Here is a 22,747-nt window from a genome sequence, read left to right as displayed (position 1 = left end):
GAAACTGTTTTTTTCCAGAGTACAAGGTATTTATTTCACATCAACGAGCAAATACTATGACCAAAACTAAATTTATTTTAAGTATATCGTCTATTTGTCCAGTACTACAACATTTTTGCTTCAAAGGATGCATCATGTAGATCATTGAATCATTTCACATGAAACAACATGAGGGTCTTTTAACAATAGTTGTTCGGACATGAGTACATGTAAACTAGCTCATTTAAGTATATTCAATGCTGTCGTATCATAACACTCATTACAGTTTCATAGAACCTTTGTAGTGGTAATACTTGCTGATTAAAAAATTGTAATTTGTAATACAATGGAATGTTTGACGAAAACTATCCAGTTAATCTTTAAACGGGAAAATACCGTACCGTGGGCGCACAGTCGGGTGTTTACTGATGACTCTGCCATTTGCATACACTGGGCAGAAGTTTTTTAATTCTCATGTAATTGATGGGTTATAAAGGGGTAAACACTATCTGTTACACACTAAGGGAATTTGGAGCATTCAATTATCACCTGTCTAAATATCAAAATAGCTTTCTCCGCTGAACACGATCATATTCCGGTTGGGAGAACAATCAATTCCCTCCATCATCGCATCTCAGTGAAAACACAGAGTGGAAATACAGCTTTTAAATGGTACAGGATGATGACAGTAATAGACTAGGGCTGTTACAAGTTTTATGTACGCGCAAGAAATTTGATTCTGGAATTTCACGACGAGGAAACTATGAATAATATTTTTTTTTCAAATACAAAACTCGGTAAATCTGTGTATTGATGTATGCTTGATTATTGATATTAATGTTCTTGATTAGACTACGATGGACACAAGTCCGTGTGTGTGCTTGAAATTGGAATTTCACCGAAATGTTGATTCACTGTACATGGTTGTCTATGAGAGAACTATGACAACAAATTTTTTCCAAATGTAACACAAGAATGTATGTGAATTTGTAGACGTTTGATAATTGACATACATTTGTCACCTGTCCATATGTTTTTGTCTCGTGTCTTTCATTTAACTGTTCAAGGTGTTAATATAGGATACCACTGCATCTTCCTTGCTGTGAAACTTGTTGATAATGCGTATGTATTTAAAAGAATCGGAGTATTTTGTCGGTGATTTCCTTTTCAGGAAAATATCATATGAAGAATGGAAGGTTTGGCCGTGAAATCAGCTTCTGTAAAAATTGACCCCTCGATAGGTTTATAAAAAGTGACCCTCCTCCATTTTCCCTATCCCACCCACTGTAGTAACTTGAAGGCTCCCTGACAAAAATTCAGAGCTACTCCATGGCCTTTCAAAACTGTGAAAACTGGAAAAATCAGATGCGAATTGCACTCCACTTATTGGCAATCGCTTCAGGTTGAATATTTGTCACGAATTGTCTGTATGTGAATATGAATCGACGCAAACAAACAATCAAAATAGCAGTTGTGTTGCGATGAATTTGAAGATGTACCGATTGCCAATGTTCTGAAGTATACTCAAACAGACACAATACCGTTCACTTTTGGTAAAACGAAAAGTAGCACGGCTCTGAAATAGACATATTCCAATAGGATTTTATCAGGCAGTAATGCAGACTCAATCGATGATACGATCACTGCCTGACTTACTTTGATCCGTCGAAGTTGGCAGGGTATAGCTCACGCGAGCTTCCGCTGAAAAAGCGTACGTAATTTTCATCATTTGTTACGACGGAAAAAACCTGTGCCTACGGAAAAAAGAGTAACCTGGTTGGACCCTTTCTGGCTGATACCTCTGTCGGCTATATTTGCTTCGACCAGCTTTGGTTAACATCGCTTTGACCGTATGATAAATTTGAATAATCGTGATGGGCACTTTCGTAACATATGCAAATAGGGGTCAAATTGTCGTAAAGGAAACACATTTTGAAACATATGCGTTCTCCAACGAAAAGAAACGGAACGTTTTTTCAGTTTACTTTCGACTCAAGTTTAGTGTCTATGTATTCACAGACATCATATGCAAGATTCAATGACAGTGAAAGCCTGAAACATGACAAAATTATTAGATTCTGGGACCAAACACGGCACCTCCGATCAATAGCGTTGCTTTTTTACATTTGCATAGATTTACGATAACCCGGGTTTTATAGGGGAAGTTCCTGTTTAAGTGCGAAATATTGAGCGCGTATCGTCACTCGAGATGGATTAATATCCAAGTGACATCAATGCAGTTTCAGTTCAAGGCATTTCCTTGTTATTATGTCAAAATTGTGCCATTGAAATTGTAGAGTTCAGCAGCTACAACCATTAATCAAAGCTTCTGTAAAGAGAGTCTCTTAAATTGCCTTTTAGAAGTATCATAGGTCTTGACGGCTTCCTGCGCGAAATTGAGACTTCGGCAACACTTTTGACAGACGAAGAAAGCTTAGTTTTGGTTTTACGTAGAACAATCACGACTTCGATCCTATACACACATGAAAACCAACTATCTACTCGACAATGATAGGATTTTGATATTTTCATCATGAATTCCAAATACACAACTCAGCCATAAACTAAAAATTGTTTAATTTTATATGATTCACATCTTGAGTAGAATGTGCAAAATTAATAAAAAGTTATTAGGTCGACGACGAGTAAAGAAGCGATTGGTTGTTAAGTCTCCCTGTCGATATTAACAATTTTAAGTACACGAAATTCTAAATGTTGCTTATGATTCTACAAGAGAAGAAAAGCATGGCAAATAAGATTGCCAATCCGGCTTCAGTCTTCACGCTTCCAGAAACTGAAATATAAATAACATGAAAGTAGATTAGTGATATTTTCAAATGTTAAAGTTTCGAATGAACTGTTAGTAGAACAAACGAGATGTCACATTTTTATACTATCTTTCCAATGTTTAATATGTTTTAATTAATGGGCTTACATCCCAATTTACAGTGTACCAGTATTACTGATCTTAATGAAATTTAGTTTTCAAGCAACTGCAGAATATTACAAATGATCAGAGAATTTTTTTTTCTTAATTTTGTGTATTTTCCGACATTTCGGTAAGGGTTTTAAGGTACTATTGCAGAATATTTCCGCAGACTGTTGACAATTTACACTGAGTAAAGCTTAATAAAATGCTTCTATGCTGTTTACCATTATAGCAACAATAAAGAAAGATAAGATGGATTACCAAAATGGAGCAAAGGTCTTTTGATACTCTAGTTTCTGGTCAGTATTTATTCTCCTATTTTCAAGATTTTATCAACTGAGTCAAATATCGATGTCCCTGGAATGACCTACTGCAGACAAGAGCATTGGTATGGTATTACATTTATCGTTATCTTAACTGCTTAGTACATAGTCTGCAATGATAATTTGTCCTTTTCAAAAAAGGAAAATTTGTGATTTGCGGGGCTACAACTCACCTGACATTATATCATGAATTCAAGAAATTATCTCTCCCCCAAATTTTAAACACTATGATATCTAATAAAAGACACAAATAATATCCAGACATACTCTTGTAGAACTCTTCCGCCGACCAGGTAAAGTGACCACATGTTCTGAAATTCTTCGGCGGCTTCTTCATCTCGCTCTCGTCACCTTCTTTGATCATCAGGGCCATTCCTTCAACTTGGTGTATTTCGATGTGACAGTGTACAAACCACCAGCCTAATAAAACATGTAATGGCGAGGATTAGAACATCATGCAAGGTTGTGTCTGATTGCGAAAACTGAGAAGCTTTCCAAAGCAAGAATTCGATGCTAGTTATCAACTGATCGCCACTCGACAACAAAGTATATGCAGTCTTGTACGAGGGTGAGGTAATTTTGACCTGCTTTTTTACGGTCAATATTGCGTTGTTCGTTTCCAGCAAGGTTGTCAGTCGTAGCATGGAAGAGGTAATAGGACTTTCGTCACATCAAATATGTTTAGAGGATCAGTAGCTGTATTTGCTGATCAAATATTTGTGCTACCCCTAAAGTACATCGAAACGCCTACTGTTAAGCTTATCAATACAGCATTCGTTCCGTTAAAATACACTATATTGTCTACATTTGTATTCTAGTCAGGACAAGAGTGTAAGAACAATGCAGTCTATGAAGGTTGGGTCATCAACTTAGACACTGCGTGATCTATACATGTGGTCTATGCAGAAAGCAAGAAACTGCTGTTGGTATTCAGTTAAAAAGATTATCAAAGGCTGCACATACTGTTCCCTCCAAAGGTTAAAAAAATTCCAAATTTACAGATCATTTCATTACCATGCCCTGTCCGTCGCATTTTAATTGGTCGAGTTCGATCAAGTAACTGATCCAAAATACACAGTAATGGTTTGTTTACATGCCCTTGAATATGAATATTAATGCTAACATCGTAACTTTACAGTTAAATGTAAATTGTGATTTGTACAAAGATCATAATTAACTGCAAACAAGATGAAGCACTTGTTGGCCAAGTTCAGACATTTTCTTTCCCCAAAAAATCTCCCTATTTGCGATTTTTACAGTGCGCGTGACATTGCGTCATGTATTGCACAAGCTCTGGGGCCCTGTTGTCTTTGGGAAATTGTCATGAATTTGGATAGTTTTCTTGGGTTCGTTCATAATATTTAGAGGTTATTACCCAATATCACCTGTTCCTGTGTTGTATCAGCATGTAATGAGTAATGAGTAATGCAATGTAATGAGTGTCATTTGTGCTGCGTCAGACACGAGACGAAGTCGAGTGTCTGACGCAGCACAAATGATACGAATGCTGATACGACACAAGGAACAGGCGATATTGGGTAATAACCGATTTATCATATACCCATGCCCATAATTTTACTAATAGTACGAAAAACCTCAAATTTTGAGGCTTTACTTTATTACGCCTTGCGCATAAATATCGGAATATTTATGTGAACAGGCTTCATTCATAAAGTATACGACGAAGTCAACATCACGCGCGACATCGCTGCAAGTCCTCCATATCTCAATGAACCCAAGAAGAAAGACACCGGGATTCAAAAATCGTCATACAGGAGGAACCTTTTAAGGTGCAATATGCTATTACAATTGTAACCGATCAAAAACTGTCCTCAGCTTTAAATCTATCCTGATTTCGAACGCGCTCGATCGTCGTACGGCACGGAGCTCGCGCGGAGAGGGGCCGCCATTTTGTTTGTTTACCCTGAGAGTTGCCATATCAACAGTCGTCGCGCGCACGACATCCCTTTCACGCCACGCGCTCACTACCTATTCGGCGATCGGGGGTAGACCATGTACAGTGCCGGCGCCGTGCGAACGGCAGAATTTTTGCTAGAGCTTGGCCAAAAAATACGACAACTTTAACAGTAAAACCATGGGAAAACATTACAAGACTCAACATTTTATTTTCGTATTTGGCGACCAGAAATACCCGTGTTCCTTGAAGCCCTTCATTATTTTACGACGGCTACATCGCTTCGCAGGCCAGGAGCGGCAGCCATTTTGTTTGTTTACGTTATTTACCAACAAATTGCTGATCTAGTACGGGAGAACTCCAAAACCGATGACATTTATCGTGCATACCTCGACGTTTATCGAAAATATCACGGCTGATATTTTACGGTGAACGTCACTAGGATGAAGCAATATGGGCATGGGTATATGATACAATGGAAATAACAGACTCCGCCCTGACCATTGACCATTATTTATGGGCGGCAAGCCTCGACCCTTAATTTTGGCTTTCCTCTCGCCCTTGCCCATAATCAACGTTAATAATTAGTGCGTCACCCATTATCTCTACATTATCTCAAAATTTGATGACTGAACTTTGTAACAAGCGATGTTGAATCAAGAACACATTCCTAACAAAAATATATTCACAAATTGTAGGCATTTTCCTAGGCATTTTCCTGTAAGGAAAGTCTCATCTGTAATCAATCTGTCTTGCATTATTTCAATGCACAATCTTTGTTTACAGTCGTAAATGGTAACTTTTGTACACAATAGCTTAAGAATAAATGTTCAATTATTTACGAAAAAAAATATGTGACTAATGACTGCCTGTACTGAGCTGTTGTTTTTACATGAACATACCCGGATTATCTGCCATATATCTGATGACGACATATCCACCGACGGGTACTATGACTGTATCTTTCATTGGAGGGTTTACAAGATTCAAACCAGGGATATTATCTCCTCCCCAGCTGGTGTTACGCCATTTACCAGAGTTACAACGTTCATCCTCTCCACAGTCGATATCTTGATTGTCGCCAGTATATAACCCATTGGCATCATATTGGGCGTAACCGGTCTTTAAGACGTAAAAGTGATGGCCATGCAGATGTACAGGGTGAGGCGTGCCTTTTATTCCTTCGCCTGAAAGTAAGAGAAATATATATGGGCATGGATATGCCATAAATAATTCGATGTGAAAACAAAGTGCCTACAAGTTTCAGCTCTTCATGGATTTCATAATAATAAAAAACACTTGAGACGATGCGTTCATTTGCGCATTGTTAAAAGTCTGAAAAGTGACGACTGAAGGAAACGTGCCGTAGGACTATTGGTGACTCCGTCCTGCAGGTTTACATACCTGGGTATTGTACCATGTTGTACAGGGTAATCTGAACCACTTTGCCAGTCTTGATTTCAATGAAATGAGTACAACTACAGTGTTGTTCTGAGCACTCAGTCTCGTTACACATCGTCATGTAGTCTTCATATTTTCCACCAGGAAGCGTCTTTTGAAAGAATAGAAATGGAATTACCGTTGACATGTTTTTTATTACAAAGAGTGGATTGTCTTTCATTGATATGAATTCTTACAAATTGAACGCAGTTACAAGTACTCGAAAGAATTGCACGACGCCAGTTGTATTTTGGATTAGAGTTACTGTCGGTTACTGCCAATCTATGCTTGGTGTAAAAATATCAACATCATAATACAAGGTATTTTTGAAGAAGCCCCTTCTCAAATTGGTAATAAGTCTGCATAACGACATGCTAATAAACCTTCCATACGTCGATTTTATGTATCAAGCCCGTGAGAACCAAAGGTAATGACACATCTATACATGTTGGCTACAAAGTCTGTAGACAAGTGCTTAGCAAGGCGATTCGATTAAAACAAAAATTATATCCTACTGCACTGTACATTGTTGAACCAGAACTAGAAACAAAAGAAATGCTAAAGCGCGCACCATGGGTGGCGTTGACGGTGGGATGAAACGTCTGCCGTTGACAGACGACCGTCTGGAAATGGTCCCCGCAAAGTGAAAGTAAATGAAGATTTCTTCGGCATTTCTGTCGTTTACGTTTGGGATTGATGGAGGCGGGGGTTGACCAGCTACTGCTTTAAGATTTGAGATTGGTATACAGTCTATATATTTGTCCGGTGGAAAGTACCTGGAAAAGATTAAACGAGTACAAATCAAGTTGAGGAAGCAGTATAACTCTGGGTGGCCAACATTTCATTGGCGGAATTTTCCTCCTTTACAAACGTTAAACATTAAATATTGAGTGTATTACTGTTGATAGATGTTAAACAACTGGGCATTTTTTCCGGTATTTTCCTGTGAGATCAATTTCGATCTTTGCAATGCCAATATATGACAATAATAATATATGACAATTTAGCGGTGTTGGTGGTGACCACAGGAAACACTGTCAATGCTTCTGAATCTTTAGTCTCAAGTAACAAATACCATAGAATCAAGCGTTTCTCTTTTGGTGCCATATTTTAGCCGTTGATAGCAATGTATGTACTCATATTCTTACGTTAATTATTAACCCCTGTTCCTTTGTGCTCACACAGGAGGAATGTCGCACTTTTGTTTGTCTGTCTTTTTCTGTATTTGAAGAAGTCGCATTGGTAACAGTACAGAATGGCTACAGTGCATATCAGAAAGAAGTAAAGGTATTCAGTTCTTACAGTGAATTTCAAAATAGCTTGGAATTACAACGTTCTCGGGAGAAGAGAAAGACGTTTCTGTCGATAGAAAATGACACCACCTGCATTCACTATAAATGTTCTCCTTCAATAAATTTTGCAACAATTTAACCCAATGCGACTTTCACTGTACCACAGTCAACATCATGAGTGTTGCCGCTCTCCAATTGAAAAACTCACCCACACACTGACTGTTTGTACATTCTCGGTACAGTGTGTATGGGTCTGTACAACGGTTTGTATTTCTACACTGAACGGTTTTTGTAAGTGGAAACAGTGGACGTCGTATTGGGTTCAATTGTTGCAAAATCTATCAAATGAGAACGTTTGCAATGAATGCAGTTGGCGTTATTTTTTATCGCCTGAAACGTTTTTTTCTAATCACCCTAGCACGTTGTAATTCCAAGCTATTTTGAAATTCACTGTATTATTATCATGAACCGTTGGCAATAATTCAGTTCATTTTGAACGATGTGTCTTTAACTTGTCCTTTAGTCCAGAGCAATTTCGTACTCACAATGACAATTTTAATCAACTTGTACCAAATACAGAGAAAACAGGTTCGAATTCACAACTTACGTACCCAATCACCAATGACACCTAGCGAAGAAAGCCACAGACAAAACGCTCGGCTAAATCCCCAATCTAAAAAGATTGGTCCAATAATCGAGCTAAAGTTGTTACAATTCTGACTGCGCCCTCTTCACACTCTAGCGCTCGCACAAACACTATCATACATCGCACATAAACTTTATCGAAGCGAAGCAAGAGAAAATGATGGTTCCTGTTATTAATTTTCATTAATCATATTTTTTTTCTTTTTAATGTGTATTTCATTGCCCTGCAATGAACTGCTCGTACACTGTATGGAATACCATGAGAATTTTGAATTTTTGACGTTCAAGTCCAACGAGGTCGTTGAACATTCTATTTAGAATTTCATCACGAGAATAACCAACATGAAGGCATTATTTTGGAGATTGTTTATTGCAAAGACACTGATTTGTTAAATCAAGCGCGCGAGAATTTTGGTTTCTCGCAATCAGCTAGCGAAAACTGTGTTTTCTCGCTCTGTATCTGCGAGAAATTGAATTCTCGCAATCAACCAGCAAGAAATTAGTGGCAGATTGATTGCGAGAATTCAATATCTCGCAGATGCAGAGCGAGAAAACACAGTTCTTGCTGATTGACTGCGAGAAAGCAAAATTCTCGCAAATAAATGCGAGATTGTATGTGTTCTCGCATACTTCTCGCTAAAAAGCGAGAAAGTGTACATATCGCGCAAATTTCTGTACCAGTGTTTTGTTTCCTTCGAGATCTGATGAAAGGTTAAACAAAACATTTTGTTGGTTATTCATGGCATTCAGCATTGGCTGTGTACCTCGCAATCGTGTTTACTGCATATATTGATGCCTTCAGTAAAAAACACTGTCCCGTGGAACGGAAATATACCTAGGTAATTTTCATGAGATGCGTAAAATGAAATGCTGTAAATGTTGGGTTCACAAAGCTGATTTCTTACCTGAAGGGGCAATTCACAGCAACACAATGGCTAGTTTGAGTACATTGAGTTGGCGTGGTCGTCGGCCAGCTTCCCGCAGGTGCTGCTTCATAGTGTAAGATAGCTTCTACATGTCCTGGATATACAGTATTCTAAATATGTGCAAAGAACAAAACTTCCAAAGTTAACGAAACGCGATTTACTTAGCCTAGCCTCTGCTAGAAGTAGAGCCGTTTACATAGCGTAGGAAACTGGAGAATTTTGTTTTAGGCATAAACAAGATATTACGGGTTTTCTACTTTCCTTTCTGCTTTTAAAATCGGTCCTCAAAAGTTGTGGAGTAACAATTCAATTGAATGCAGAGTATGTCCCAAGGGGGTCATTATAAGTATTCTTAACTCCATATTTAGTTCAGTTCCAACAATAATTAGAAAGTAATCCTTTGTTCAATTCAAATGCCTATACTTTGTTTTGTTTCAGTTGACGGCTGTAACTTTATAAAATGTCCGTGTAGTTACCATGTCTCTAAGGAAAAGTAACCGTTTCTAGGGACACACCTAGGACCTGAGATGTAAGCGTAATCGTAATAGTAAAATCCTGTGATGTAGTTTTTTAAGTCTAAAAAACGTTGGCCTCCGCGACTTCATTAAAACCCACCTTGAGTAAAGATTGAAGGTCTTAAAATTACAAGAATGTTGTAAAACAGAATCGAATAGAAAACCAGGTTGTCCTTACTTTAGCTATTACTTACTACGCATCCCTATTATGTTTTGCTTTGTAAATGAAATGTATTTTTTGTTTGAATCAAGCACATTATATAACCATGCCCTGTCCATTGCGTTTTAATTGGTCGAGCTGAACCACGTGACTGCCCACAAATACACAGTAATGGTTTGCTTTCATGCCCGTGAATATGAATAATATCGTAAACATAGTAACTTTACAGCTAAAACGAAAATTGTGATTTGTACAAAGATCATAATCAACCACAAAATAAAATGGAGCATTTGTGGGCTAAGTTTAGACGCTTTTTTTCAAAAACATCTCCGGATTTGCAAAATTTTTTGCAGCGCGCGCACTACTCACTGACAGGTTTGGGGGCCCCGCTGTCGTTCGCACGGGAAATTTTCGTAAATTTTGACGGTTTTTTCAGGGTTCGTTGATAATACTATGGAAATAACAGGCTGCGCGCTGACCATTAACGTTTATTTATGGGCAAGGGCGAGAGGAAAGCCAAAAATTAACGGGCGAGTCTTGCCGAGCCCGTTAATTTGACTTTCCTCTCGCCCTTGTCCGTAATAAACGTTAATGGTCAGCGCGTTGCCCGTTATTTCTATATTAACATGCTTAGTGATCAATTGTCAACACAGCCTATATATGTTTAGTGTTTTAATATTATCATTGCGTTTTATATGTCGGGTTAATAAATTGAGTTTCATCACGTATTGGGAAGGCGGTTACGAAACAATACATTCAAAGAAAAAACAATTGAAAAAGTCATGTACTTACACCTTTGATGTCAGTTGTTTCAAGGGTTTTAGCACGAATCCAGAAGTTGTTGGCAAATTCATTGGTCTCGATGTAGAAATCAAATCTTTCACCGGAGTTTATTATGACCTCATCCGCAATAACTGTCCGGACCCTGTTACCATCAACAGCGATCACATGTAGTTTGTGATTGTCGATAGACACTCTAAAGGCGTAGATCATGGCAGCGTTGATGACACGGAAACGATATGATAATGGACGTTTGACGGTGAATATTTCCATCGGAAGTAGCTTATTTTCAACAACTTCTCTTCCATATTGATCGTATCGATAAAGTAAACCTAAGTAGGAAATATGAACAGTACAGAGTAAAATAATTAAAACTCCGAGGAGGAACACAACGTTTATGCACCAAAGTGAACGATATCATAATGGCCGTTTGGCGGTAAATTTTTCCATGGGTATCAGATTATTATCAATGACGTTTCGTTTTGGACTTCTCTCATATGGATAAATAAACCTAAGTAAGAAAGTTTCAACATCGCAAAAACCAAATTATTTACATACCGAGCATGGAAGTTTTAGTACAACTTTAAAAAACTGGCGTCGTTGAAGAGTTCTCGTTTCGATTTGTACCTAGAAGCAGCTTGAATGTCGAATGGCTATACACCACTTTTGGAAGAATATGAACCCACTTTGCAAGAGCCTGATGTTTGTCAGATCAAAATGAAGTTTGTATTTAAATTTATCAATCTCAACGATCACTGTTACCATGACTATCAAAATTATTTTAAGCGATAACAATAAAAACACCCCGCATCGAAAAGAGAATTAGTTATCATAACAAACTCAAATGACATTGACTAAGTGTTTACACAATATCATTTCAATATTACCTTTGCCATTTATTAATCCGGACCTAAAAGGGGTAACTCCAATTTCGGTACCGTCAGATTGCTTGGTTTGATAAAAACATGATGGTGCAGTTACATTGTAACCGGGATGAAATCTGCATTAAAAATTGAGAATGATTAAATTGAAAAATGGCAAATATTAAAAGTCTCTTTCTCAGTGTGTGGACAGACATGCAGATAGAAATGTAGACAGGGGGTGACAGGCAAATATATAATCAATTAGATCACGGTCATAGAAATTTAAAAATGTATCAGGTAATTTGTCTTATTTTCGGCAATGATTGCGAGCTGTGAATCAGCGTTTGAACTGTCTTCTGTTGTCTTCTGTTTTTATGGGTCTAGTCTCACAAAAGCATGAGGCTATAAAAGATCACTTTTGGTTGCCTATTGGGAAAGTGGTGGTTACATAACCTGACACCTGGCAACTTGTCCACAGAGTTGGCGCTCTGTTATTTTCGATAAATTCTCAAGTTCTGGTTGAAAATTCCCCTTAGGCTATATTTTCTGATACGGCACTTTGTAATTTGGTGGAGCACGGATATCAGAAAATGGGGATCGATTTGGAAACATTCAGACGTAAAATTAGCTGTTTTGCTGGAGGCAACCCGTTACGACAGAAGAAACCACCAAAGATGGCGGTGGGGTGCATACGTTGGCGACGTGTGGCGGCGCTGGTTATAAAGGTGTGTGTCTTTGCGTTACTTGTATCTGCCAGTAGAAAGTAATCCTGGTCCTTGAAAAACGAGACATGAAGACGAAGCTACAAAGGAAGATACAGCGGTGTGAAATCATGTGTTAAATCAGGATCAAGAAGATCAGATTGCTTTGACTGTCCCATTGGAATCAAACAGGGCTGTATGTTGAGGCCAATGTTGTTTACATTTTTTCATTGAAGAGTTTAATATTATGCTTGTAAACTCACGTAATACTGGAATTCAAATATTCAACTGACGCAAGACATTTATAATTTATTTGCTTTATTATATGCCGGTGATATCGCCATTTATGCTGACACAATTGTGAATTTATAGCGGTTATTAGATATTTTTGATCTGTTTTGTCAAAAATGGTCGATGAAAGTTAACATCCAGAAAACCAATGTTATGGTGTTTCGTAAAAGTGGCTATGGTGCCCGCCTAGAAGAAAGGTTTTAAAGTGTGAGTCCTGCCACATTTTGAGACTTTTTCGTTTGACTCGGGGCATATACTATAGTTCTGGTTGTCAATGAAATTGGTATTAATAAAACAAACATTTACACACAAACTGAAGCTTATTTGAGCGGTTTTTAGACGGTTGTATTATGTTATTTCGACGAAAACACGGGAAAAGTTGCACTTTTCGATTTCCATCATGGCGACATTTTCCGGAAATTGCCGAGCTCGCCCCGTTTTGGCGTAAGTAGCTGTGACGTCACTAATAGAATGGGTGATGGTGACGTCGTGCATTGACTATGGAGATAGTGATAATTTCATGAGTGAAAGCAGTGCAACTGAGAATATCATCGTCACAGAAGATATGACAAAGCTGTTCAGAATTTACAGGCCTGCAAATTTTAACATGCGGAACCTTAACCTAAACGAGAACAAGAGCGGAACTCTTGTTGACCGTCGCGTCAGTGACAAGCCTGCACCGTGACCACAGTCAAACACACCAGTGTACTACCGTACACACAACCGCAAGCTAACAAAAATAAATATAAGTCTGGAGTTGCCATCCCACCTTATTATTACTTCTCAACACAAATTGCCTCGTTCAAAATCTGTATATAAAAATATGAATTACACAATGACGCTTGTAGATAAATGTAGTAGAGATCAAGTTGAAAATTGTCCACCGTTCATAACACACATCTTTCCTATCAACAGCTGGAAGTGGAACAGGCTGAGGGTCATGTTAGCATAAACACCAAAGTAGTATTCTCGCCGCAAAATCTTCAGTTTGGCGTTATAAAACCTCACATGAACATTGGCACTTTTAAAATATGTGACCGTAAAGACATGTCTAGCCAAATTCTCGGGAAGAGATAAATTAAAATTGACATGATGTAAATATCGGGCACACTGGCACCCGAGGCCGGGCGGCTCAGCCGGCCATTTCTGTGACGGAGTGATCAGCTACGCTTCCGCAGTTTTTTTTCTTGATTAAGTGTCAGCGATATAAAGCACAGTGTTCATTGTTTCATGACTGCGAAATTCTCAAAGAAGCTAAAATATTTTAGGGGAGACTTAGTCGAGCAGAAGGGAACAGATGAAGACAACGCGACTGCTTCGTCAACAGTATTCTTGGCGTTAGTAAAACTGCCAGCATCCATGCTTGTCTTGGTGAACTTGGGCGTTACCCGTTACTGATATCAGTTATTTTGAATGTTATTAAATTTTGGGTTCGCCTTAAGAATTTGTCCAAGGGCAGTTTGCTGTATACTGCATTTGAACTCGAAAAAAGCTTACACAAGAAAGGTTTCTCGTGTTTCTTACATTTTGTTGAGTCTGTTCTTCTACTGTGCAATTCTAGCATTTTGAATTGTGAGAAATGTAAACCTTCAACAGTTATCGAACTTGTGAAAAAGTCTTTAAAGTCTAAATTTAAGGAAGCCTGGAAAAATGCCTTGTCAAAAAATAACAAATTAAATGTATACTGTAGTATTAAAACACTGTTTAAATGTGAAAATTATCTATCACTTGTTAAGTCTCCATTTCACAGAATTGCTTTGACAAAGGCAAGAATTTCTGATCATACTTTTGCAATAGAAATTGGTCGTTTTAAAAACATTCCAAGAGATCTTAGACTTTGTACCCTTTGTCATTCTGGTGTTGGTGATGAAATCCATTGTATTTATTATGTCCAAGTAAACCAGCACACACTGTACGAACAATTTACTTAGAAATGATTTTTAACATTCAGAACCAGCTAAAATGCTTTGACAATGATTCTCTTTTTAAGTACTTTTTGTCATGTACTGACAGTTGCATTGTTCATGTTGTTGCAAAATACATGATGAATTGTTACAGATTTTCAGTCAGAAAGTTTAATACTTTTGAGCTAATGTGAATGAAGTGAATCTGAAAACTTTTCAGTGTTATACATTTTCTTCTCCTTCTCTTTCTTTCTGAGCCAATGTCATTATTGTGAACACGGCTAATAAATAAATAAAATATGGGTATAAACTTCTTTGCTACACGTTGTGTCACTGTTACTGGCAGCGCCGTGCTGTATTATACACAAACCTATCGTTCAGTCTCGCAAAGAGTCAGTCAATCACTACGTAAACTTTTTAGGAATATAAAATTAGATATCTCCTAACGTTACTAATTATAGAGTCACACATGCATGAGATCTAGTACTTGTATTCATTTATTTATTTACAATCACTTTCGTAAAGCATCTGAATCGGCGATCAGTCTTGGGGGATGTAAACACGGCCATACTTCTCCGCGGCCCCCGCATCCTTGACATGTTTTGGGCAACCTGTCGCAGTCTTGCTGCTGTTCTCGCTCTTGTCCACAGTTGATGATGATACACGCGAAGCTTTCTGTGACAATGGTCGTACTGGTACGGCATTGCGATTACATAATCGATGTAGTAACTCCAGGAATTAAAGTCTATCTTACCGTACATCTGGCTTCCGAACCGTGTTTATTCTAAGTCACGGCACTCGAAAATGTGCACCGCAGAAAACGCTTGTCTGAATGCCTCTTTTCCGACCCTTTCTTGTAATTTTGTCAAATGCGGCTAATACATCATCCTAAAATGCAATAAACTGACAATGGCTGCAGTTACTTCAGCCACCAAACATGCCAAAGGCGTAACTTCTCACCATGTTGAAGCAACAGCGGTAAGCATTCGCTATGGCCGAGGTGAACACACTCACTCGTACATTCTATTAGTTACGTCATTTCCGGTGGCAATGCCCGCGAATTCCGAAACGACCCGAATGGCAGCTAACTTCAAAGTCGCACAATATATTGCATTTTAATAATATTTAACCGCGTCGTTTCATTGGGGTGATACATTTATTTGATAAAGTAGGGGTGGCAAAAACATATAGCATGGTTCATTTTAAGCAAAATTAACTTTGAATTTATGCGGGACAAAGGCGAAAGGTTTTAAAAGGTTTTGGAGCGGTCATTCTATTGAAGTAATAAGTTGTTACAAATACAAATTTTGGGTTATTACTTTGATCTAGAAATACTTGGGGGAAAGCCGTGGCTACACTAGCTGACCAAGCAAACAAGGCATCAATTTGACTTTCTTGTAAAGTGCCAGTAAACGGCTTAATAGGTTTTCATTTCAAATACGCTTTAAGTTGTTTGACTCGATGATTTTACCAATTTTACTTTACGGGTCTAAAACATGGGGTCACCAGTATTTTAAAAAAACGGAAAAAAATCAACGGAAGTGGTGTAGAGCTTTCCTAGGGTTGCCATCCAGTGCAGTAAGCGAGGTAGTAATCGGAAAATGGTGTCGGTTACCTGTTTTTGTTTCCAGTCCTCAACGATGTATAAAATATTGGTTAAAGTTAATTGACTTACCCGCAAATAGATTACCTGGTCCGCTTATGCAATGCTACGAAATTTAGATTCACATGGCGGACAAACTTGGGCAACGTCAGTAAAACACATTCTCTATTCGTATGGGTTTGGATGTTTGGCTAACACAAGTAGTTGGGACAAAGATGTTTTTCTTGAACAATTTATGTTCAGAGTCTTTGATGTAGTAAAAAACAGTGATGGGAAAATCTTTCATAAAAGATCTTTCATACTTGGGGGAAGCCAGAGACATATTGATTGATGAAATGTAATTATGTTAAAATACGGCAAGCCTTTTCATGTTTTCGTTGTTCGCGCCTTACTCTAAGCAGAGAAGACGGTAGACGAGATGGTATCGAATGTAAGAGTAGATTTCGTAAAGTTCAAAGAATGAATAGGGCTGAAGATGAATTTCATTTCTTGCTTGAATGTTCTGTTTACGCTGAGTTGCGCAGTGAATACATTCCTCAAGAATTTTTTTGTTCAGCCAAACTCATGTAAATTTTATCGTCTTTTAAGTAAGACGAAACTTACCCAGTAATTTATCTTTATATAGTTACAAAGGTTTTCAGTTACGACAACAATTCGTAGGAATTTTGTTTTATTATTTAAATTTCGCCAACCAATTTCGTTATGCACTGTAATTTCTTTGCATACGGGGAGGAGGCCTAGAAATGCAATGATAAAGAACACATACATGCACTCGCTATTTCTCGTGCACATATGTGGTGAACTGGAACTGGAACTATGGGAAAGTGATGGCTACCTTTGCATTTCCCACAATATACGATTGTTTATATCTAGAGAGGTGTCTCTCATCCAGTCATGGAGAATCATTATGAATTCGTCGTCATGGTCTATATCCGTAGTCTCCCTCACCTTAACCTGTCAAGATAAAAATCAACCATCATTATTCTCCTCCTCCTTGTCATTATTATCCCCAGAATCATCATCACCGTCGTCGTCGTCGTCGTCGTCGTCATCATCATTATCATCATCATCATCTTTTCATGCAGAGTTACAGTTACACCTTCATTGCAAATAAGCCAATTTCAAAACAAAAGTTAACTACCAGCTTCCCACTGACACCATACTTCGATTTCTAACAATACCTTTACAGTCTCTTCAGGCTCTTCAGGCGGTAACACAATCAATGCCCCATACAATCCATCCGTTCTCTGTGTTCCAAGATGGGAGTGGTACCAATGTGTTCCAGGAGGGGTAGCCAGAAACCTAAAAGGAAAGTCACATAAAAGAAGCATGCAGGTGTGACCTTTTTGTTAGAAGACGTACCTTATGTACACATACACAAATTCGTTATTTATACGATTGGAACTAAATTGGGATAATTGGATTGGCAACATTTCTCAAGAATTTTAGAAATTTGTCTAATATTACACCATATTTGCTTACCATTTTAAAATTTTATTCAAAATTTACGATTCTGTTGAAATGTTATGAGTAAGAATCAGTGCATGATAGTATCTAATGCAATATTGTTCAAAACATTTGAACAATATCCATATTTGAATGAAAATATTAGAGTTTGTCTGTAGTTTCTTCATTACTGAAACACTAGTAATAATCTCAGTTTGTCACTTTTCCTCGACCAAAATGAATCTTTTCGATTGATTTACAGTTAAGTCAGTCAGGGTCATTTAAAATGTGCCCTGACTCAATTTAATGTTTGTGAAGCCTTAAAATTCACGAAAAAGTCAGGGGCATTTCAAAAGTGCCCTGACTCAAAAGTCGTTAAGTAGAGAAATTTTAAGCATTTTGTCTCATTTCTTTAGTACATTTACACAAAAATGAACATTTTTCCATGAAAATGAATCCGATAAAAGAGGGATGCAATAATCATTATGTTTTCGTTGTTTTGTTCGATGGGAACAATATTTTAAATTTTATACTATTCTATCATTTTGTAAAATTTCAGCTGTAAAAATTTCGATTTCGTTACATTTTCGTAATAATTAATCTCATCCAATTTTCCCAAATTAGTTCCAATCGTGTTATTTTTACGCAAGTAAATGTACAATTTCCTAAAACCGAGATAAGTACTCTATCTTAACCACTCAAAAGTGATGGAATACGAATTTTGGAGAAAAGGGAATATTACCTATATGTAAACGTTTCTCCAGGGTTTATAGGGCAATGTGACACACCAGCTACTCCATTGCGTTGTACCATTCCATGCCAGTGGATTGTGATGCCTTCCATTATAAGATCATTGGTCACGTGCACCACCACCTTGAAAAATGAATTACATTACCCTGCACCTTTTAGCTGGCAGTGCAATTAGTATCACTTCATATATTAGTGTCTTGGTCGTTATTTATAATCACATCTGTGTTATCAAAGTGCTTAAAATATGAGGTTATTTCGAAAATATGCAAAGGATGCACGAGGATGTATCACCCGACGCGAGGTGGAAGGCGATGCGCGACGCCAGTGTCTGAGTTCATCCTTTACGGTATTTTTGTGATAACCTTATCAATATACATCTTACATTCGGGACTGGGTTATCGAATTGTCCGAGTATTTACAGTTTTCTTGTGCCAACAATGTTTCTTCCAATTTAGGTTTTTCGCGCAAGTTTGTGAATGCAAACTTGGACGCGCTTCTGGATAGCCTGTGCATTACACGTATAGAGCGCGAGAGATATTCTGGCACTCGTCCAATGGGTCCCTTGAAACCGTACAACTGTAGGTTACTGGGTTAATTTCAAATATGTAAACGGTTAGACTATGTTGTCGATATCGTACTGGTATTTCGTGTCACCAGGATTGTTATGGTCCAACTCGAGTGTTTTTACTGCTTATTTATTGCGTACAAGGACGCTAATCGGGGCCGTGATTTATCAATTTTTTGCACCAATTTTGAAGATGATGATACAACAGTGAATGCGCAGAGGCTGCTTGGAAATGGCAAATGTGACGGAACGGGCGTTACGTACGGCTTTTTAGCGCTCGCAAAATTCTACTGTTCTCGATGTTAGATTTATAATAATAAATAAGACTATCACATGTGGTCCTTTATTATGGCATCCAGTCGATCGAATTAGGCAGAAAAAAACAGTAAAAAAACTTTTATGTAAGTCTAAATGAAGGTCAACTTTAAACTTGAATAAACTTTAAAGAGATACTAATTACATGAGATCGAAAAAGAAAAAACTTTATGTGACTATTGGAATAAATCGATCGATCATTCATTTTAATTAAAGAGGCGTCTTAAATACTAAAATACTGTAATATTGATTATCAGAAAATGAAGAGGAAATTTTTTGTCACAAAATACTTATCACGTTGTTCACAATAACAAAACGGTAACAGCACGCTAAATTGTTGTAATTGACGGATGTATTTACGCAATTTTGAACAATGCAGCAACATAAATGAAAAACAAGGCGGACGTATGCTATAGATGGATAAGGGAAGTTTTTTCCGTCATGAGTTAAATGGTAGTTGAGGGCCGTCAAGTATAAATTTGCTGACGTGGGTGTCATGCACTCGCCCATCGTTGTGTAAACAATTTACATATTTTCATAAGTTTTTGATCCCATCGCAGGTAGTGCGCCCTCGAAGGACAAAAAAGATCAAAAAGTTAATTTACGCACCTGTGTACCATTATTGACAATGATGGGTGGACCAGGTAGCTGACCGTTGATAACAATGGCTGATCTGTAAGTTCCATCAGCCGTGATCACTTTATCTTTTTCTGCAAGAATTATTTAAAAAAGACAATTCTGGCAAATTATGTAGTCCAGAGGCAACGACCTCTTCCCCCTGCGGAGCCTTGACGGCAACATTTGATTCTGAGCGCCAATTATGTTCGAAGTGATATGTGGATTGCTTTCCATCATGTGAGCACTAAATTGTTCAGAATGTACTTATCTGAACTTTTAAAAAAGCGGATGACCAAAGCGTATATAGATAGCCATAATAGTCATAACTGCGCGAAGATTAGTGCTAGCTATACCAGCGCTCGTCAGTGCCGATCAACTGCCTCCTTTTGAAAAAAAAATTACAAAGCCGGTCAAACCCACCATATTAATGTATCTCATACATTTCGTAAATTTTCGGATCGTTTACAGCAAGGCTGTCATGTACTAGGAAGAATACAACAACAGATATCGCGCCTTCAGCTTACCAAAATCCGACAGTGGGTCTCTCGCACTACATGAATCCCTATTACCATATCGGAATATAGGCAAACCAGACCCTGTAGTCTCACTGTGCGTTACCTTGGTGTTAAGATCAATCATCGTCAATGTAAATATAAGAGAGTCGTCACTATTGACGGTCAATGTGCAGGATTGAGTAGTTCGAGGTTAGGAATTTCATCTACTGCCTTGCAAATAATTCCCATCATGCACAATATCAGTCACAGAGTCAAATATTGGGTTACAGCCCTACATTTGAATAGATCATTCAGAAAAAAATTCCCTGCACCGCGAAAAGCATTTAAGAAAAATATCTGCCATTCAAATTGTAACTTATTTCGCGCGATTTGCTGTGGCTCATTAATAAACAATGCACTGATGCTCGTGTGTAGTATATAAAAGCTTTCTTTGACAGAGTTAGGTTGACCTGTACTATTATTATCTAATCAGCTTGTATGTATGACACAATACTTAAAAGCAGACGTCACGCACCCTAATTTGAATGGACAACTGAAAGTAAAAGTAGTAAAAATTCGTCACCTTTGCAAATCGAAAGTGAAAGTAAAAATTTCGCTACCTTTGTGTATGTCAAACACTTCCTCGCCTGCCAGTCACTGACATTCTATACCGAACTCATGAGACGAAAATTGCTTTCATATCCAGTAAACGAACTGTTGAACGATCTTTCATATGTAGTTTTTAACCTAGGTTGCGTAAGTTCATGGTAATGGTAATGTACATTCCGGAAAGATGTAATGTATACTTCTGTATCATTTCGAACAAATAATCCGTGTGAATGCAAAGAAAATACCAGGAATCCATTGAAAATATACTCACAATCTGAAACATCATTGAATTGAGGAAACTGTGATACAGGTTAGTTGATCTGGAAAACCGACAGGTTCTCAACTGATCTTACGAGACCTTAAATTTCTATTCCTCTATTGGAGTCTAGATTGATTAATAGACTGACCGCTATGTCTCAATGGTTCATTGAGATACTAAATCGAGGTTGATTTAAAGTCTCTCTGACATAATTTTGAAATTTATACGAACCTTTCAAACTTGAAATTTTCACGTAAATAATGTGATAATTTTAACGTCTGTTTGAAATGGCAAACGAGTCAGTCAAAAATAAATTGATTAAATGGAAATAAGACAGGTCGGTTCAACACAAGTTATTTGGACTTAATTGCTGCTACAACCAAAGTGTGTGAGTGTGTTTGTCTGCGTGTGACTGTGTGTGTGTGTTTGTGTGTGTGTGTCTATGTGTGTCTGTGTCTGTGTCTGTGTCTGTGTAAGTAAACAATTATAGTTATTGCTTCTTCAGCTTACCTAAATCCGACAATAGGTCTCTTGCCCCACATGAATCCCTATAATCCCTATTTCTCTTGTAAAATGAATTGCCATACCGGAATACAGGCAAACCAGACCCTGTAGTCTCACTGTACGTTACCATGGTGTCTCGATGTTCAACTTTCCATTTGTATTCACAAATAGTTCCTTGGTCATTGCAGTCACCGTTTGGTTGTAACAACTGCCCAGCCGTCATGAGGACGACACATGGTGATAATAAGAAGATTAAAACAATCCATGCGGCCATATTCATTCGCAATGTGAACGACAAGAATACGATTGCACCTCTTCGATGCTTCCAATATCAACCTGATACAAGGCCTCTGCCCATAATGCCCCATGATGTTGCTGCCTAGGAAGACACATAATGTGATATCTGCTTTAGTACGCAATATTTGTTTGACGAGTAAATGTGCCTTAATTTGCATACTCAAGCGAAAGTAGTACAAATTCACGCTTTCTTCAGATATTAACACTAAATACCTTTGTAATATAATGATCAGGATATCCGATTTCGAAAATTCCTTCAAAAACCTCTTCAGACATCTCAAATCGGTAAAATTTCATATTGACGCATTGAACTAATCTGTTCGAACTAGTCATTCGGTGGTTAGGAAGCCGCCATTATTTACGGCTCGAGGGTCGAAGGAATCTGAGAGGGGTCACTCAAAAATTGAAAGCTACAGGGGGGGTGCTCGAAATATGGAGAGAAAGAACGGGGTTACTCAATATTTGGTTCAAAATAAATTGAAACATCTCTCAGATTGCACTATTGCACACACAACAACGGACAGCAGAGGGAGTGGGTCGGCTGGCTACTGGTACCCGCACTTCAGCAGCCTTGCAACATTGATTAAAGTGGTTTGTAGGATGACCAACTGAAGCGCAAGTGGA

At 37.9% G+C, this 22,747-nt stretch overlaps 1 protein-coding gene across 1 annotated transcript; it reads right to left on the bottom strand.

Annotated features, from left to right (window-relative positions):
* LOC139115488 (uncharacterized) lies at positions 1–22,150 on the bottom strand. The gene is made up of 13 exons (XM_070677625.1): positions 21,833–22,150; positions 19,952–20,052; positions 18,455–18,585; positions 17,448–17,568; positions 17,102–17,220; positions 11,792–11,904; positions 10,917–11,236; positions 9,429–9,559; positions 7,158–7,362; positions 6,551–6,698; positions 6,049–6,333; positions 3,499–3,651; positions 1–2,773 (listed from the first exon to the last, which is right to left on the bottom strand). Exons 1-13 carry the CDS (start codon positions 22,104–22,106, stop codon positions 2,688–2,690), a joined length of 2,187 nt encoding a protein of 728 aa, XP_070533726.1. The 5' UTR covers positions 22,107–22,150; the 3' UTR covers positions 1–2,687.
* Between the last annotated feature and the right edge of the window lie 597 nt (positions 22,151–22,747).

Source organism: Ptychodera flava, chromosome 17, assembly GCF_041260155.1.
Source record: "Ptychodera flava strain L36383 chromosome 17, AS_Pfla_20210202, whole genome shotgun sequence".
In the NCBI taxonomy this organism is placed as follows: domain Eukaryota; kingdom Metazoa; phylum Hemichordata; class Enteropneusta; family Ptychoderidae; genus Ptychodera; species Ptychodera flava.
This window is presented reverse-complemented; position numbering and strand designations above follow the sequence as displayed.

What these genes read in the sequence shown, in the direction of transcription:
- LOC139115488 (XM_070677625.1), bottom strand. Translation starts at nt 22,106, where the DNA reads ATGAATATGGCCGCATGGATTGTTTTAATCTTCTTATTATCACCATGT. An exon ending in TTGTCAATAATGGTACACAG is followed by an intron (nt 18,586 to 19,951) that starts GTGCGTAAATTA and finishes TCATTTTTCAAG; the next exon opens with GTGGTGGTGCACGTGACCAA. An exon ending in CACCGTCAACGCCACCCATG is followed by an intron (nt 6,699 to 7,157) that starts GTGCGCGCTTTA and finishes TTCTTTCAAAAG; the next exon opens with ACGCTTCCTGGTGGAAAATA.